Source organism: Podarcis tiliguerta (assembly GCF_965153285.1).
Source record: "Podarcis tiliguerta genome assembly, chromosome: 1".
Classification (NCBI taxonomy): Eukaryota; Metazoa; Chordata; class Lepidosauria; order Squamata; family Lacertidae; genus Podarcis; species Podarcis tiliguerta.
In genome coordinates, this window is record NC_139534.1 from 90,758,461 (window position 1) to 90,777,939 (window position 19,479).

At 41.2% G+C, this 19,479-nt stretch overlaps 1 protein-coding gene across 5 annotated transcripts in view; it reads right to left on the bottom strand.

Moving 5' to 3' along the window:
* Positions 1-506: 506 nt before the first annotated feature.
* Positions 507-19,479, bottom strand: part of MIDEAS (mitotic deacetylase associated SANT domain protein) — a 74,325-nt gene continuing 55,352 nt past the window's right edge. For all 5 annotated transcript variants that reach the window (XM_083398144.1, XM_083398145.1, XM_083398146.1 and 2 more), the window contains 6 exons: positions 17,887-17,962; positions 14,592-14,680; positions 12,456-12,605; positions 11,425-11,619; positions 10,925-11,142; positions 507-7,857 (listed from right to left, as the gene is read on the bottom strand). In XM_083398144.1, the coding sequence (XP_083254270.1) occupies positions 7,629-7,857; positions 10,925-11,142; positions 11,425-11,619; positions 12,456-12,605; positions 14,592-14,680; positions 17,887-17,962 (957 nt within the window). In that variant the 3' untranslated portion in view covers positions 507-7,628. The remainder of the gene's footprint in view (positions 7,858-10,924; positions 11,143-11,424; positions 11,620-12,455; positions 12,606-14,591; positions 14,681-17,886; positions 17,963-19,479) is intronic.

Here is a 19,479-nt window from a genome sequence, read left to right on the forward strand (position 1 = left end):
TGATCCCACCAATTTATGAAGCCGCACCAATTTATGGAAGATTTTGAGGTTTTATGACATAATCACCCAGAACTATCAGACCTGAATACTTCTTGTCATTAAAACAATCATTTCCAATCAAAACAATTATTCGACATGGCATTTTACCTCCACCAACTTCTTCTAAAATGCTCCACACAAGCGTACATGTGAACAAAAACGACATGTGCCCATAGCTCAAAAACTTGACCTGATTGAGCAAAACCAATGTGATTTTTGGATTTAGCGCATCAGATTCGTCCTAAATCAACTGAAAAAACGCAGACAACAAATTTGTTGTTGACCAGTGTAATCATACACAAAAATCAAAACTGCCAGCAGGAAAACAACACCTACTCCTTGGCGCACACGGATCATATTTAATGATGTTAAAACAAACCAAAAGCACCTTAGTAGATGGAGAGAGAGAGCTTACCACCCTCTCTCAGATCATTTAATAATAATTTTAAAAACTTGGGTTACAAAAGTTGCTTTTAAACCTTATTTAATAAAAGGTTTGAAAAGATACAATGGAACATTCAGAAGTAAATAAGTTACATGAGTACATTAAATCACATCAGCAAGACTTCTTAGTGTATTAATGTTTTGTAAAAAAACAAAAGCACAAAAATAAATTGTCTATCACATCTGTACATAAGAGGTATATAATATTTTTGTATGTACAATATTTTAATATGTAACAGTCTTTTAAAAGGTGCAGTAAATACACAAAAGGCAGTTCCTGCATGTTTGTTAAAATAAAAGCTCTATATTTTTTTGATAAAAAGCATTTATACAATAATTACACAAAGACAGACTATTTCTGTACACCACAAAAACTCTAGCATTACGAATTAAAACATAGACTCAGGAAAGCCAATTTGTACCAAATCTGAGCTTCAGAACAACCATAAAACTTGGAAGATGCAAAAAAAAGAGGTGGTATTAAAAACAAAAGCCACAATTATATTTTACAAAAATATATATTCACCTCTTTCTCATGATAAGCAGCTGGGCATCTTTATAGGTTCAGCTGTTGATATAAATCCCATATTCCAGAAAGGGGGTGGGTCGGGGCAGAAGAGAAGGGAAATGTAAGCAGCTGGAGATTAGAGCCATAGCCTATCATGCCAGTCGCGCAACCTTCACTCATTTCAACGCAGCTTGGGGCAGGAATTCTGAGCAGCCCCTCTGAAATGAATGAAGTTGCACAGTCACTGTTCTGGGGGCATTTCAGCTCCAGCATAGCGGCATATAGAAGGGATTAAAGGAACAGCTGAACCCAGTGGATGGGTTTAAGATCTGGGGTTCTTGGGGGGGGGGTGCAGGGGGAAGAGACATAGCCAAGGAAGCAGAAGCATTTGTGCTGTTTCCCTATCCTCCAAAAATACTGAATTAACTCCTATGAAAGTGCTCACTAGAAGACCATTTGTGTGAACTTGCAGTAGAGGAAGGAAGCGCATGGGCAAGTCTTGGGACACAAGTATTGACTGACAAACAGAAAAAGCCTTAAAAATATACCCTTTGAGATACACTTTTAAGAACCCTTGCTAGCAGGTGGGGAAATGGAAGCAAAGCCAGGTGAACACAGATAAACACCCCACCACCTCTTCACTGTCTTAAATGCAAGAGATAACTGAAATATGGTTCTCTACACCGGTGATTTGCTTGGTTATGCTACCACAAAACATGGGCACGGACTGGCAAGCTGCTGTTTTCCCAGCGACTGAGAGGGCATTAATTTGAAGCGTCAACCATCTTACGTTAATTTGGATATGCAGCATGTTTTCTAAAAATGCCACAAAACCCAGTGGGTCTTACTCTCTAGTAACTGGGCGTAGACTTGCAGCCTTAAGCACACTTATCTGCTCTTCAGTAAGGCTGGCTACTGAGTAGACATGCATATTTTGACCAAAGTGGTATTACAGGAATGCAGTTCAGCCAGGAAACTATTTGCCTGTCCAGTTCCTTTTCAATTAAAGAAGGATGCACAGCAATCAGAAATTAATGTCTGCTGCAGGACCGAGCCAGTTTCCCAAATTCGCTAACCGCCTTGAAAATAACTTTTTAAAGTGCTGTGCTGAATGTGAAACTGCATCATACTGTAGAGCTGCAGCTAATCCTCAAGAGAGCGTCTTCACAAACATCCTCTCTCACAGGATGTTGACTATTACTCAACAGAAAGGCACCAAATGGGGAGTCTGCCAGATTCTCCACATACCACTGGCAGCTCAATAGCAGGAGTGGTTATCATCAAGAGCCATACATCCAGGTTTGTAGATAGCCACACACTTGATTGTCTGTGGTGAAGGGAAACAGCTGCAAGGTAGCCAGCCAGGGAAGTATCTAGAAACAGGAAGATTTCCCATATCCCTTCAGGTCATTAAAAGGAACCACAAATTATTAACGAAGATGGCTGGGTAAGTGGACTGGTCAAAAATTGTGGGCTACAACATTTTGTGAACTTACCTGTAAGGATTTTCTCATTTATTAGGACCCGACTATAAAATATTTCCACTGACCAGGCTAAGACATAAAACAGAGATATTGCTAGTTTCTAAAATAACCTCAAACTCCAAATGAAGACCACTGGCCATAAAATAATGTCAATTATAGATGCACTGTAATATGGGAAAAATCAAGATAATGGAAGTAGGTATCCAAGGCGAGTAACAGTTGCAACGATTTAAAGATGGCGTTGAGCATTTTAGAACCAAGCACGCTAAACCCAGCATTTATACCACTGATTTCCCACCCAGTGTTGAAGCAAATTCATTTTCAGACAGCAATTAGCAACCTTTTGGGATTTGGGACACACTAGTTAATTTGGGGGAGCCGTATTTGGGGAACAACTACTTAATTTTTAGTGTGTATTTTGATTTATGGAAGTGGTGCTGTTTAGACCCACCTTAGGCTAGACTGTGACCCAATACTTGAAATCCAGTGTTATAGAACACAAGAACTTTGTTCTCGCCTCTGTTTCATAAAGGAGGGGCCAGCATTTGCTAACTCCTCCCACAATTTGCATGTGTGGATCTCTGATCACACTAAAGATGCCTCTGCACATACTTCTCCTGGATACATACATTTGTACATCCACTGTTTTCATTTTAAGATGCTCCCACAGGATTGAGGCAAAAAAATGCAGAGTTCAGCATCAGTCAGCATAATTGTGCTCTGCCCCTCCATGTACATCAAAAGGAAGCTAAGAACAGGGGATAAAGACAATTCAGTTCTGCTTTTGCTTAAAGGAGCACAGTCAATATTAATTTGTTGAATTGCATCCATAGCCAAATCAGGGGTCAGCAACCTTTTTCAGCTGTGGACCAGTCCACCATCCCTCAGACCATGTGGTGGGCCGGACTATATGGGGGGGGGGAATGAACAAATTCCTATGCCCCACAAATAACCCAGAGATGCATTTTAAATAAAAGCACACATTCTACTCATGTAAAAACATACTGATTCCCGGACTGTCTGTGGGCCGGATTTAGAAAGCGATTGGGCCGAGCCTTAGGTTGCCTACCCCTGGCCTAAGGCCATCCAAAAACAGTGGAATGGGAAATAAAAATCAGAGCTTGCTATGAATTCCCATTTATTTCAATTGGATTAAGTCGTGGCTAATCTACTGGATTATGTCCCATGCCTTTGAAACAGACATGACGCAGAATCTACTCCCATATAAACGTGTTTTCCATTTTGTTACAATAAAAAATAGACCATTAAAATTTATCTCTTGCAAAGTTTAACAGATGGGGATAATTAACTTTTTTCCAGACTGACTCGTGATCTTTCTTATTCATATACTATAAATAAGATTTTGAAGTCATATCTGTGGAGCCTCTTCTTTCATAGCTACAAGACAGGACACAAGGAAGTCCGAACTGCTCTGTACTAGATTGTGCAAATTGTATTTGGGAAGGAAGCAGATCAATCACATCTACATTCCCCACCCCAAAGAAGAGAGATTTGCTACTTAGATTCACACACACCACCTTTTTCTTTCAAGTAAATGCCCAGTGGTTACTTTGTTCACTTCTATAAAATATAGTCTCTCTCAGCATAAAACATTGTTTTAATTTCATTCCCACATTTAAGGCAGACCTTTTTTTAAAAAAAATTAAAAATATCAGTTTCTTATCTAGACCTCTTTTTCAGATCATTAATGCATGGCCAGGGGGCAGATGACAGAAATCAGTTTTCTAGTGAATATCTTAACAAAGCTTTTTGCGCAGGAATAAGTCTTAGGTTAAGTGCAGAAAGAAAAGAAAATAAGAGTTGAGACAAGAAATTTCTAGAAGATGCAATTAAAAGCTACACACTCCAGAATGAGCAGGTTTAAAAGGGGGGAAATATACTTCTTTACTATGATGTATCAAAAATGATTGTGCAATTTTTTATCATCTGAATGCCAAAGGTTCAAATCAAAACAAAGGAGTGAAGAAAATAGTCTGATTGCATTGACAAATTTCTGAAACTGCCCCCCCCCAAAAAAGAGTAAAAAGAAAAAGCACAAAACTTGGCCCATCTCATTGAAGACTGTTTTTATGATGTGCTGGAAGGACTCCTATAAGCAATCTAGTGGAATTTGCATTATACTAGTTGAAAAATGTTCAGACAGTAATTTTTTATGTGTATGCGAGTTTTTCCATTATGAAGCACTAAACACATTTTAACTTGCCTTATACAGAATCAAGCCTATTGGTCCATCTAGCGCACTACTGTATCTTTTGACTAGCAGCAGTTCTCAAAAATCCTTAGGCAGATGCATTTCTTAGGTCTGCCTTCGTAAACTCTTAAATGCAGACACCAGGGGTTAAAGCTGGAAGCTCCTGCTTGCAAAACCATGTGCTCCGTTACCAAGGCCACCACTTTCCAAGTTGGAAGTAAAGGGTATTTGCTCTGTCTGTGCATTTTTTAAAAAATATGGATGACAGCATTAAAATATGCAATCATGAGGCTACACTTTTAATCCAGTAAAAACTACAAAAATACGATTCTTCTGGTCATGCAGCTCAACTCTCAGAATGTCAACAGCAATCTAGCTGAGTTAGATTGAACCTTATTACGCTTTACTCAAATTAACCAATTTCTTCAGAGGGATGAAGTATTTCAATAATCACTTGTGAATCAGATTGCCACTGGCAATGGGAAATGATTTAAAGCTGAAGTTTACAGCAACCTTTTCCATCACTTCTATGTACACTTCTAGAGAGTTGTGATTTCAGCAGTTTTCAGGAGATCCAGAAAACCACAAAGACACATTCCCATTGTGACACACTCAAAACTTCCGATGCACAATGTTAATAATGCAGTTTACAAAATTCTCAACATCTTAGCTTTCACTTTCCTCACAGTTTTAGAGGGCTAAAAAAAACCTACTCATGGGGCTTGCATCTGCTAACAGCTAATGAAGATTTACTTCCTCCTCCTCCACAGTTAACAGCCCTTTATTTTGGATCAACAGTATTTTAGGAGCAAATAAAACACCAAGTTTGACAATCAAAACTGGCAAATAAATTAATTCATATTTGCATAACTAGGAGGTGTGATCTGTGAAGTCAGGAATTTTAGTGCCGAGTCCTAGACCTTCCAGAATATAATTTACAGATATAGTCACTAAAAAGTCATAATCCTCGGGCTACCCAGTGGCCACACATCATTGCTGTCCCTCAGCATTATAATAAATAAACCAGCCTTACTACTGACAGCAACATTTCAGTTTAAGTGTTCTTAAACACTTTCAGTTAAAGTGCTCTATGTATATCTATACCAATTCTTGACAGGGCATCTTTTTGGTGGACAGAAATGCCTTCCACTTTGCTTCTCCCTCCACTGCAAGATGGAAAACTAGTACACTTTCACCTGCTGATATGTGGCGATAGCTCTCTACACAGTGTAAGATGACAACTGCAAACACTGCAGTCAATGATAGCACAGGTGCCAATTAAAGTACAGCGGTACCTGGAGTTACAAACACCTCAGGTTACAAACTACGCTAACCTGGAAGAGTTACCTCAAGTTGAGACATTTGCCCCAGGATGAGAACGGAAATCGTGTGCTGGCGGCGCAGCGGCAGCAAGAGGCCCCATTAGCAAAAGTACGCCTCTACTTAAGAACAGTTTCAGGTTAACAACGGACCTCTGGAACGAATTAAGTTCATAACTAGATGTACCACTGTACTAATGCTTTCTTCCAAAGAGAGAGATCCTGGATCGCTATCACTGCAAGTCTAGTTTCCCCCCTCCCAATATTTTTTTTTTTAAAAAAAATCTATTGGGTCCATGGAGTGCTAGTTGTGCAAGTTCTGAATGAAGGTTCTTCTTTGGTTGGCAAATGATAAGCACAGCAGTGTGGGTTGCAAAATGCTTAGGAATGAATGAATATATCAGTCAAGTGTTCTCATAAGGGTATTTTGAAAGCCTTTTTTGGAAGAAGGAAGGAAGGGAAGAAGGAAGGAAGGAAAACATACAATGCTTAATCTTTTTCTTTTAGTAGCTTTTCTTTTGTGGAGGTATTGAAAAAGGACTGAACAGGTGAATCAACAACATGATCCCCAATCTAATTAGGCAGCTTCAGGGTGAAATCCAAAGGCTTCCTCTCTGCCACTTTTTGCCAAAAATACCACAGTAGCTGCAATGTATGAATATTTACCTGCCTTATACCAAATCAGACCATTGGTTCATCTAATTCAATCTCATCTATTCAGACTGTCAGTGGTTCTCTAAGATTCTCTATCCCCAATCCTATTAACCTGAGCTCCTTTTATTCATAATCCCAGGGACAGAAGCTGTAAGAAAAGCCTGTGTTCTGCACTCAAAGCTATTGACCATTCCAATAGTTTAGGTGTCAGCAACAGTCCCTGCCTCCAGTAGGCAGAAGTGTGTGCAAGATATATGGTCATCCCTGCATGGCATTTCTAAATTCAACAGCCAAGGGGGAGGCTGAATTAATGCTAGCAACATATGTGGCTTCCTGTGCTTGAAAAGACAAGCCTTTTACTCTCAAAGGTCATCCCACAGAGGCTGCTCCCTACCAGATTTTTCTGGACATCTTTTTCCTTTGGAAAATAAATTCTTGTAACAAAGGGTGGAGGAGGTAAAACATGTATTGGCTGGAGCCCTAACCAAGTAGACGAAAAAAGTTAATGAGTGTGGAACTGCAGGTAAAACTTGGAGGTTGGAAAAGGACGAAACAGTATGGGAACAAGAACTGATGCCCAGCAGATTTCTCACCCTGACGCCCCACCCTCAGCCCGGCACTGCTCTCATGACTCCCAGAGATCCCATGGAAGGGCAATTTGAACTGAAGGAAAGCTGAATTCCATGCCATGATCATTTGTTCAAATAGGTACCGAAACAGTTAATTTATAAATAAAGCGATTCATAAAATTTTGGTTTTCTTTAAAAAGTAGAAACTTCCAAGGTGATGGTTTTTTCTTTTCTTTTCAAAATCCACCAGTCTGTGCTAGTGAGGCGAGGAAGGAAGTGGAAGCAAGAGGGCTGCGCGTCTGTTCAGATGTGGAGCTACACAGCTGCAGCAAGTGGAAAAGATCTTCCCAGGTTCAAAGGGCCAGCCCAGCTCTAGCATCCTCCTCCCGTGTCCCTCTGCTACACCTCTCCGTCTTCATCTGAGCTGCTGCTGCCGCTGCTACTACTGCCACTGCTGCTCCCGCTGTCGCTGCTTTCCACCTGCTGAGCTCGGCTGCGAGCCGCCGCCTCAGCCGCTGCCACTGCCTCGGCTTCTTCCTTCTCTCGCTGCTTCTGGGCCGCCGCCTTTTTCTCCTGCTCAGCGTGACTTTTCATGTGAGCGCTGCGGCTTTTCACCTTGTAGAAGATTCTGGAGGAAAACACATAACAGCGCCGTTACTTACTCTAGCTCACCTTGGTTTCTTTCGTTAATCTGAGAGATTCAACATCCTCCCCAAAAGATGCTAACTTGCCCGGGCAAGGTCACCAGTGAAAACTGCACTGCAGTAAACAAAACTGCTCCCGTGTTTTTCTTAATGTATGCTCAGTGTTGGCCATTGGGAAGGATAAGTGAAATGGGAGGCCTAGATAAAAACTTGAGTCTTCCATGATTATGTGCTGCAATATCTGTAGCAAACCATGTTGTGCTTGTGGCGCAGATTCTGTGAAGTGATTGTGGACTCAACCCTTGTGATTTCCTTTAGCTATGTATTTGTACTTAGCCAACATACTAACTTAATCTGAGGTACAGGCAGCTGTGGACACAGATTAATGGTGAGTCTAGTCCAGCATTCTGTCTCCAGCAGGGGCTGGTCAGATGCCCCTAAAAGGATAACAAAAAAACAGGGCCTGGTGGAGAGAGCTTTCCCGTTTGTCCCTGGCACCTGCTGATCAACGAACATGGTTGTTTCCAATCTTAGCTTTATGCTAATAGCCACTATTGATGTATCTTTGTTACAGTAAGCTGCCTTTAAAGAGAAAAAGGCACAACTTAAGACCTAAAACAAACCCTGAATAAGATGCACAGTTACCGAAATACAATAAGGGGAGAAATCACTCAAGGTATATCATATCCAATAATAGTACACCCAGTTGCTTCTGTGATTATCCTGGCTTGACTGACATGCCTCCTGTCATTCTGCAAAGCCTGAACTCCATTCCAAGACCAAGCAAAATAAATATATATGCATGTTGCACTCTCCTTGTTTAATCCTGTCTGCTGAACAGGGCCTGTCTCTTGTCCAGGGCTTCCTAGGAAAGAGGTAAGTGTGTTGGGGGGGCATATGCATGTGAGTTCTGGTCTGGATCCAAACAACCACATAATTAGCTCCATATGCCCAAGGAAACTTTGGACTTGCATTAAAAAAAATAAAAAATCTTTTGCACAGCAACTTCCTCCTGCCTAACACCAAATGAAGTTTCAAAAGCAATTTATGCAATGGCATAGGCATCTTGAATAATTCCATGGTGCATGTTTAAGACACTGACTCTACCTATAGTAGCTCTTTAACTGTCTAGTCAGCCTAACCCTCCTGTCACCTGGGACCAGTGTACATCATCATCCATGACTGGCCTAGGTTTAACAGGCCCACAAAACAGACTATGATCTTATTTGTCTATGAAAGCATTTTCTATGCCACCATAGCAAATAGCAAGGTGGGGTACAGTATGAAACATCATTACAGAAATATAAAAAGTCATGAAGGTGACTAACCAAAATTTAATCTTATAAGCAAGGTGAGACATGCCAGCTGTCTCTCATAAAGCATGGCACTTAGTAAGAGTTCTGTGGAACTGTTACGATTTTCACTCTGGTTTTACACCAAACATTGTCTAGATTGTGTGGCTGCCTGCTTTCTAGAAATGAGCTCTATGCCAAAAACAGAAATGGGAACCTAGCTGGGACACAGAAAGGGTCAGGCGCCTTTGTATAGGTATTCCCCACGGGTCAAATGTTTTTTTGAAACATCCAACTGGTCCTTAACTTGATATGAGCAGCTATTTAAAAAAAAGAAAATCTCTTGCTAGCAGATTAACGCACTGAATAGGCTTCAGCTAGATGCTTTACTCCTATTCAAATGTGCCTGGAAGTTTACAAGCAACAAAAAAGTGAAAGTGTAACACCATTACTCCAATGTAGGAAGAAATCATCTGCACCTTGTTCCCTATCTCCAGCAATTGTAATTTGATCCTAAAATCAGATTTCGCATCCTTCCATTTCTGATCTAGTTACTTACTTGATGCTCATTTTCTTAGCAAGCTTCAACAAGAGATTTGGCTAACACTTTTTGAAAATCCAAGTATCATGACTATCTTCTATCCACATCAGGGTTGGGGAACCTCCAGCTGTTGCAGAGTCCCAGCCAGCACGGTCCCTAACCAGGGATGATGAGAACTGCAGTCCAACAACATCTGGAAGGTATCATCCTTAAAACAGATCCAGCTGACCCTCAATATTATGTCTACGGCACTTTCAGAAACAAGTGCAAGAAGACAGAACTTGGAATGCTAGTGAGCCTTCACCTCTTTTGCATCTGGGGAAGTGACTGGAAAACAGTGTTGACTACCAGTCAACACAATTGTGAACACAACAGATAGTGATCGCCAAAGAAGGATAGTGATTTCACTCACTTCATTTCATCATTTTAAGTACTAGGTAAGGCTCACAGTTCACTGGGTTTATGCAAACCTGGCAGAGAACAACACTTTCTAGCACAACGGACCCTGCAGGCAACACACATTCTCTTAGTCTACCTTCAGTAGAAGCCTACATGTTCAATCCTGAACTAGTATCTGTTGTTACAGGAAAATATGACGACTTCAGTGTCGACTGAAAGACTCCTCTAAAACACTCCCTGAAGCATCACATCTCTGCAGGAATCATACCATTCATATCGGCAAAATGTACATACTTCTGAAATGGACCATGACATTTTTCTGGCAAGATGCACATGTACACTAGAATCATAGAATCATAGAGTTGGAAGAGACCACAAGGGCCATCAAGTCCAACCCCCTGCCAAGCAGGAAACACCATCAGAGCACTCCTGACATATGGTTGTCAAGCCTCTGCTTAAAGACCTCCAAAGAAGGAGACTCCACCACACTCCTTGGCAGCAAATTCCACTGTCGAACAGCTCTTACTGTCAGGAAGTTCTTCCTAATAGTAATTTTAATAGTAATATTAAGAAATCTCTACAACTGCAGGAAGCACCTTTTGTTTTTTTTAAAGAAAAGTTATTTTATTTCAAAAGTTAACAAGACTGAATGAAAAACTACAACAACATAATTATCGGAGCTGTTAAAACACCGATTAACAGCGCCTCCACCCAGCAAAATAGGCTACCACGTCTTTAGTTCTACATTTCTTTTACTCCCTCCTGTACAAAAGATACAATGGAACCCTTGTTTTCGTTTCTGAGTTTTCCCACTCTTACCTTCCGCATTTTTTACATGGAAATTCCTCCTCTTGGTTCTGGGCTTTGTTGACGGTGTCCTGTTTGGGCTTTGGTTTTCTTTTTCTCTTTTGGGCAGGTGGAGAAGTCTTCCGATATTTAATGGGCGTCTCCTTTGTCCTCCTTGAAGTTCTGCCTCTGGCTTCTGCGGCTCTTGGAGCACCAGGTTCCTGCTGTTTTTCCACGAGGAGACTTCCAACCTTCGGAGGAAGGAAAAACTATTGCAAGAAGGAACAACTAGGAATCCTATGGGAGTGGATGCTGGACAATGGCCAGAGATGAGGATTTTACCAATCAAATCTATATGACGGTGGGATGAATCCAGTGACTAAAGCAAGGGGATTAAATATGTAAATATATAAATTAACAGTTTGGGGTTTTTAAAAACAAATTACAAAATAGAAAGTTTCAAATAATACAGGAAAACATGTTGTAACACAGGATCCCTCTAGATGTCATTGCACAAGTCATTCTACACTTACCTGGTCCTCAGTGTGTAGCGTCTGTGTGGGTTTGGGGTATGCAGTGTTGCTGTTCTTGTCATGAAACTCATATGCGTCTACTTCTTCCTCTTTTATAACCAACCGATCCTCTACTTCCTCGTCCTCTTCATCAGTGTTTTCATAGTCTTCGTTGTACGTTCTGGGAGGAAGAGTTCGCGTAAGCCTATGGGAGCTCTTCATAAGAGTAAAAAAAAAAAAAGCGGAGAAGGGAAGCAAGTCAGTTTTTTAAAAGAAAAATTAATGCAAAGGCAGAATCCAGGAAGGGGACCTTAAGAAGTCCAATGGAATCCAGTCAGCACCATTCCAACAGAACCTCCTCAAGTTTTAATAAATGTGTTGGGAAACTTGAAAAGGCTCCTCCTTAGACTTGATTTGTATAAAAGTACATTAAATTTGTTGATGCTGTATATTTTACTTGTACTACATTGTATTCTTACGTGCAATGCTCATTTGAAAGCGGGGTAATACATGAGGCAAAGGATCATTATGATGATTGTCCAGTAGCACCTTAGAGACTAACTTTGTTTTGGGTATAAGCTTTCATGCGCATGCACACTTCTTCAGACACACTTCTTCAGATATGCACACTTCTTCAGATATTTTGGGTGCATGAACACAAACGCTTACACCCAGAACAAACTTAGTTGGTCTCTAAGGTGCTACTGGACAATTTTAAAATTTATTTATTTCAACTGCATCAGACCAACACGGCCACCTACCTGAAGATAAAATGAACGTACAAGACAGGAGTGCTCATAAATTACATTGTTGGATACCATCCTTGCTTCTCTACTGTGCTTTGCGAAGCAGAAGCTTGTGACTGACATGATTTTTGTGGTTATATTTGTTGTTTGCAAAGTTTAATGAAAATAATAAAAATTATGAACAAAAGAACCTAATGGACTACTTGTGTGCTCAGGCTGCATAGTCGTCTCGTGCAATTTTACACAAAATGTTACAGCTGTAGGCAGCGTAATTTTGTGGGGTGAAGCTGACATTCTGAACATTACCTTGATATCGACTTCCACTTCATCTTTAACCGCTTTTTCGCTGGCTCCATCAACATCCCCAAAGATCAACGCCCCGTTCCGGCCTATTTTTACTTGCTTTTTGTATGTATAATAGAACTCCACACACTGAGCCACAGTCTTTGTTTTAATCTGTAGAATTTATTGAGAGGAGGCGGGGAAGAGACAAGGGAGGAAATGGGAGGAAAATGAAAATAATAATAATCAATAAACATGTCTGTCGCTCACACTCATACACCCCCACACCTATTGTGCTTCAAAGCCACAGGCCACAAGGCTAAGAGCTCATTCATGTCTATCCTTTCTGAAGGCTGGCATGATTTGACTTTTCCTTTTGTTTCCTGGCTTGCAGAGCTTGCTTGCAACATGGGAGCTGGAAGGGGGATAGGTTGTTGCAAGTGAAGGAAGAGATTCATAAATTCTACTGGGAACATGCAATAATAGTGTATCCTGGCTTGCAGTCAACTGTCTGGTGCTTTGCTTGATCAACATCAATCACAGACTTACAGTGCAATTCTAACCACGTCTACTGAGACGAAAGCCCTGCCAAATAAAACAAGGCTTACTCCCAGATGATGTGAAGATTTCAGACGTAGGTATAAAAGTAAAAATTATGGTTGGTCTTCAACTTCGCTGACTACCACCCTTTATTGATATAGATTTTAATTCTAGCGCATTCCAAAGACTCAGAAAGCTAACAATATGAGGTGGGGGGGGGGGAGGAATCTAAAGTTGGAACGTGTGAAGAAGAAGAAGGAGGAGGAGGAGGAGGAGGAGGAGGAGGAGGAGGAGGAGTTTGGATTTGATATCCCACTTTATCACTACCCTAAGGAGTCTCAAAGCGGCTAACATTCTCCTTTCCCTTCCTCCCCCACAACAAACACTCTGTGAGGTGAGTGGGGCTGAGAGACTTCAGAGAAGTGTGACTGGCCCAAGGTCACCCAGCAGCTGCATATGGAGGAGCGGGGACGCGAACCCAGTTCCCCAGATTACGAGTCCACAGCTCTTAACCACTACACCACACTGGCTCTCACCACTGTGAAGAGGAGGGCAACCAAGATGATCTGCAGATCAAGCCTTATGAGGAACAGTTGAGGGAGTTGGGTAGGTTTAGCTTGGAAAAGAGGATACTGAAAGAAAATACGACAACCATCTTCAAATATCTAAAGGGCTGCCACAGGCAAGATGGAGCAGGCTTGTTCTTCTGCTCCAGAGGCTAGGGCCTGAACCAATGGCTTCAAGTTGCAAGAAAGGAGATTCCAACTAAGCATCAGGATTGTTGACAGAAAGAGCTCTTGACAGTGAAATGGACTCCCTTGGCAGGTGGTGGACTCCCCTTCCTTGGAGGTTTTTAAGTAGAGGCTGGATGGCCACCTGCCATGTATGATCTAGTTGAGATTCCTGCATTGCAGGGGGTTGGACTAGATGACCCGGAGGTCCCTTCCAACTCTACAATTCTGTAATTCTATGACTACAATTCTTCCAATGTTTCATAATTTTGGAAGAAAAAAATGCGTAAGGGGGGAAAAATACCCAAAACTTCAAGTCTCCCCAACGTGAATTCCCACAACCACCTTCCTATCACTGGTCCAGTCCATCTTTCACATAATGGTGTAAAACACCCTGAGAATTAGATGAATATCAGGCAATGTAGATACTGACAAAACTACACCTTCAGCACCCTTCATCTTTCAATTTCCCTTATTAATATTTTAAGATGTGTTTTGCAGGTCTCACACTGGTTTTTTTGATTTTTTTTTGTTTGTTTTTTTGTTCAGAACTGATGCTCCTTCTGTTTCATTTGTAGTTTTTTCCCTCCACAGGTATAATCTCCAGAAAACTACGTTTTAAAGTATGTTGTGACTATATTTTGTTGTTACAGAGATCGGAGCAAATAAAAACTTGTCACACTGCACTATGGATGCAAAAGCATAAAGGCTTCTACTGAGGAGAGAAAAATACAGAAAAATCTCACTTCCAAAGTGGCAGTGAGAACACAAGTTCCCAGCTAGAGGATGAAGCAATCCCCAAGGTTAATGATCCGGTGACACTTGAATATTTCCTGCAACCACAGATCAATAATTTTGCAATGCACTCAGGAAGCAACAAGCAACTCACAAGTTTCTGAACCAGGAAGAAGTCTTTCTTGTAGATGGCAATCCCCTTATTGAAGAGCTTTTTCTCTAGTGTGCTCCACTTATCTGATCCTGAAAAGAAAGAGTGGAACACAACTTCATTACCTTTTCAAGATTATTTCCAGACATTTAAACGTTTTATTGTTAAGGTGTGTATCTCTTGCATATCTCTGCTGCCCTGTCTGGATTGTACTGATGTTATTGTTCTTATGTGAGCACCTGTTTTTCAAAAACCTTTTTGTAGGAAACTGCTATGACAAGCATATTTGAAGCTATACATTGGGGGGGGGGGGAATCCTAATCTTGTGTTCTTTTTAGCTAACTCTTTAGTATTAAGTAATCTACCTCTATTAACTAGCCCACTCACCATAAAATTATTGTGCATTTATACAGAACCCTCCTTTTTAGTTTACTTTAAACAAATTATACCACTGCATACCCAAAATACTTTAGTGAGTCTCACTACTGGTGTGTTCCAAACTGGAACGTTCCAAACTGGAACGTGTCCAGAGGAGACGTTCCAAACTGCGTTAAAACATTTTTTCTCCTGCGTTTAAAACGTTCCAAACTGGAACGTGTCCAGAGGAGGGCAACCAAAATGGTCAAAGGCCTGGAAACGATGCCTTATGAGGAACGGCTAAGGGAGCTGGGCATGTTTAGCCTGGAGAAGAGGAGGTTAAGGGGGGATATGATAGCCATGTTCAAATATATAAAAGGATGTCACATAGAGGAGGGAGAAAGGTTGTTTTCTGCTGCTCCAGAGAAGCGGACACGGAGCAATGGATCCAAACTACAAGAAAGAAGATTCCACCTAAACATTAGGAAGAGCTTCCTGACAGTAAGAGCTGTTTGACAGTGGAATTTGCTGCCAAGGAGTGTGGTGGAGTCTCCTTCTTTGGAGGTCTTTAAGCAGAGGCTTGACAACCATATGTCAGGAGTGCTCTGATGGTGTTTCCTGCTAGGCAGGGGGTTGGACTCGATGGCCCTTGTGGTCTCTTCCAACTCTATGATTCTATGTGTCTCAAATGATAGCATACTCCCGCAACATACAAAACTGAACCATATACACATAGACTTGAATGCCATCTAACCCTTAACAAACAGAAGGGCTCCTTCCATTCACTAAGGGAACTGGGATCCAGTGGAGCGTCCCAATGGAGTAAGGGTTGGGGTGATATTCTGCACCAATCTCCCCCATGCAGCCTCCTGCACTGCCTCCCATGCTGTTCCCCCAATCGTCTGCCATAAATTTTCAAAGAGCAAAGGCACTGCTGGGGGAAAGTAGAGACTGGTGAAAATCACCTCCCTCTCCTTCTGCTGGCAGAAGCATCCCCATGAATGAAACCTCTTCTCACTGGGTGTTCCTACCAGTATAACCTAACTTAGGATCAAACCCAAAGTCCAAAACTCTTTGATTACTAGAGAAGTGTTTAGTGTTACTTTCTCCTTCACAGCGTTACAGGGCAAGAGTGAATGTGAACCCCAAAACACTTTCTCCTTTCATGAAAGGGGAGATATCCAATATTAGTCAGAATAAATGCACTGAAATCAATGGACTTAAGTCTACGGATTTCAGTAGATTTAGTCTAAGTATGGCTTAGTTAGATGTCACCCAAGGTTCAAAAATGAACATATTGATGATGACCTTAGAAATAACTTCCATTTTCTAACACAGAAGTAAAGCTTGCAGTAGGAGCTGATTTCTGTCTATGAGTGATAGATAACTTTGACACTAATGAGGCAGACAATACCCATACAATGATTCATTTAAATTGTACCTAGGACTCTTAAGATTTTAGTTGTCCGTTTCCTTTATTCCATGTCTCTATTCATCATTTTCACAAGTTCACACGCACCACATTAGATACAAAAGGGTATTTTTAGCATCTTTTCTAAAAAGCAGCCTATATTGAAATCAGCCACGCGTTGTCATAGATACTCCAGGATCTAGATGAAAGCATTTTGGTTCCACAGGAAAAACAACAAGTACCAAGAAGCAACTGATGATCCGGAATGGTGCTTGTGGATGTTCTACACCATTTGTATCTTCACAGCAAAATGCAGAAAAATAACTTGACAAATAACATAATTCAATTTTGCTCCGTGTCTCCCTGCTGTCCAAATATCTAGCAGGGTGGGTGTTCAAAATGTTTACCATTCTCTCTCTCACACACACACAGCTTGCACGCTGCACCTGTCCTTGAACTGCTTCTTCCTTTAGCTTTGCTCTACAGATGACTGTGCAACGAGTACAGACTCTTTGCCAGTGTACACACCCTAACATATAGGCTGGCTGCCCTCACTGAAAGGCAATTACATGTTCTCATGAGACTGTAATACAATACCATTGTATTTATCGCATTTCAAATTACGCACGTGATCTATTGCATTGCACACATAAGCCTCTGTTTGACCTTGATTAGTCTTGGTGAGAACAAAACCTTCCTTCCAACTGGCCCTGTCCAATTGATAACCTGATCAATAGCCATTTGCCTCTCCAAAGGTTGATGTCAGACACAGGTAACAATTACTTGGAAGAGATAATTGTAAGTGATTCATTCATTCCATTTCCGTCCTAACTCTTGCTGTCTTGTCTGCCCTTGAGTGGGTCATATTTGTGTCATTTATATTCTACTATCCCCCCGCTATATCGAAATTTCAGTGCAGCCCACTGGATCCTCAGCGCCACTATCACAGCAATGATAAGTGTATCCGCCATAGCAAAGATAAGTATTGTATAGTTAATTGTAAGCTGTTAGCCCAGGGTTTGGGCAGCCTGTGTACAGTTTTATTCTATCCATTTCACTCTTCCATAAATATAGCATTTGGTGATTCCAGATGCAAAACCAGTTTTACTCTCAAATGCCATTTTGGTGCCGTTAAGGAAATAAATGTTTTCTCCTCAAACCTGTAATAGGGATTCAGTGGTTCCTGCTAATTACCCCAGCTAAGTAATCCCAACTAAGTTATCCCATGGCAAGCAACAACTCTGAATAAACAATCCTAATATACCACACCTCCATGGTTATACGCGTTTGTTTAATGTGCAGTTTGGGATACGTGAAGGTGAGCTTTGCACCGATCTCATTATGAGCTGAGGCAAAAGCAGGGCAGTAATATCACCACCCAATGCTGCTAATTCCCAAATACATATTTAAGGCTCTCCCAGTATTAATCAAATTATATTCCCCCCCCCCAATGCATTAACAGTAATTATCAGAGTTAGAAAATGGAGGGTAGAGAAGCAGCTGTCCCCACTGCCTTGCTCCCAGGCATACCTGTGTAGTGATAGTCGGCCAACGTGTGGTTTGCAGGCCACAAAGACCTCCTCAGCAGCAATTTGGTCAGCGCAGCCTGAGGTGTGGGGGAGCACACACACAAAAAGCCTTATCAATAACAGTAAAACCAAACAAGTGCATTTACATCAAGAAGTCACAACCCTTGTTGTTTACTGCAGGGATGTATTTAGAGCCCACCTGAGGTTCAACGTGACCCATGTCTCCTTATTCATCCTTGTAATTAACCTTTTGAAGTAGGTGGCATGGGAGCTGTTAAGTCTTTTTAGCAATAACAAGGATTGGGGGCACCTTAAAAAGGCTAACAAATACAGTGGTACCTCGGGTTACATATGCTTCAGGTTATATACGCTTCAGGTTACAGGCTCCGCTAACCCAGAAATATTACCTAGGGTTAAGAACTTTGCTTCAGGATATGAATAGAAATCGTGCTCCGGCGGCATAGCGGCAGCGGGAGGTCCCATTAGCTAAAGTGGTGCTTCAGGTTAAGAACAGTTTCAGGTTAAGAACAGACCTCCGGAACGAATTAAGTTCTTAACCCGAGGTACCACTGTACACAGTAACATAATGTTTTGTGAGCCAAAGCCTGTTTTGCCACATACATCCCTTTTCATTGTTGTTTGGAGTTGTTTTCCTCAACCTGGGGACCTCCAGGTGTTTTGGACTACAACTCCCATCAGTCCCAGTCAGCATGACTTTGCCAGTTGAGGCTGATGGGAATTGTAGTCCCAAACCCCTGGAGGGGAAGACTGATTTGGGCTGAAAAGCAGCGTATTCTAAAAAGGACAGCCAGAATAGTTAGCCTGTCTCTCTTTAAAACAGAATTTCAAATAATCCAATCACAATCAAAGGATTACATTTTGTCTTATTTTAAAAAGATCCCTCTCCCGCATGGTTTTAGCACTTCATGCCTACCCACGAAGGTATTTGAGGCACAATTAATTACATTTCTTCGCCAACACAGCAGTGTTACCTCAGCTGATAATGGTACCTGTCAGCACGTGTCCAATTACAGAAGAATTCCCACCCAGGGAATGAGTCATCTGAGAGCCCATTAACGCCCGTGTTTAATCAAGTAAACAATACTCCAAAGAAAGGAGATAACTGGAGTCCAAAACCATTCTCAGCCCTCCAAGAAATCAGCTGCTGTGACTAGAGCTCAGGCAAAATGTAGGGAAGAGATACTATTAAAGTTGTATCTGTACTCTGAAGAGACTTACCAAGAAACCTGTAAGCACTTGTGCTGGTATTACTGAAGCAGTTTCATTACGCAGCGATAGGTGGACTTTAAAATTAAGTCTCCCTAAGGTGGCAGGAGATGCTAAAGTACTTATTTAATTCTTAAATTTATATTCATCTTTCCATTGGTAACAGTCAACAGAGCCAATTAATAAATAGGAATCTGATCCAATACTATACAGGGGAAACTTTCCTATTAGATACAGCTTCCAACAAGTGAAAAAGTGAAATTTTACTTTAATAATAACAATAATAAAATATTAATTATTATTATTATTATTCCCTACCCATGAAGTTTCCAACACACATAAACACATTTCCTGGGATGGAATGGGA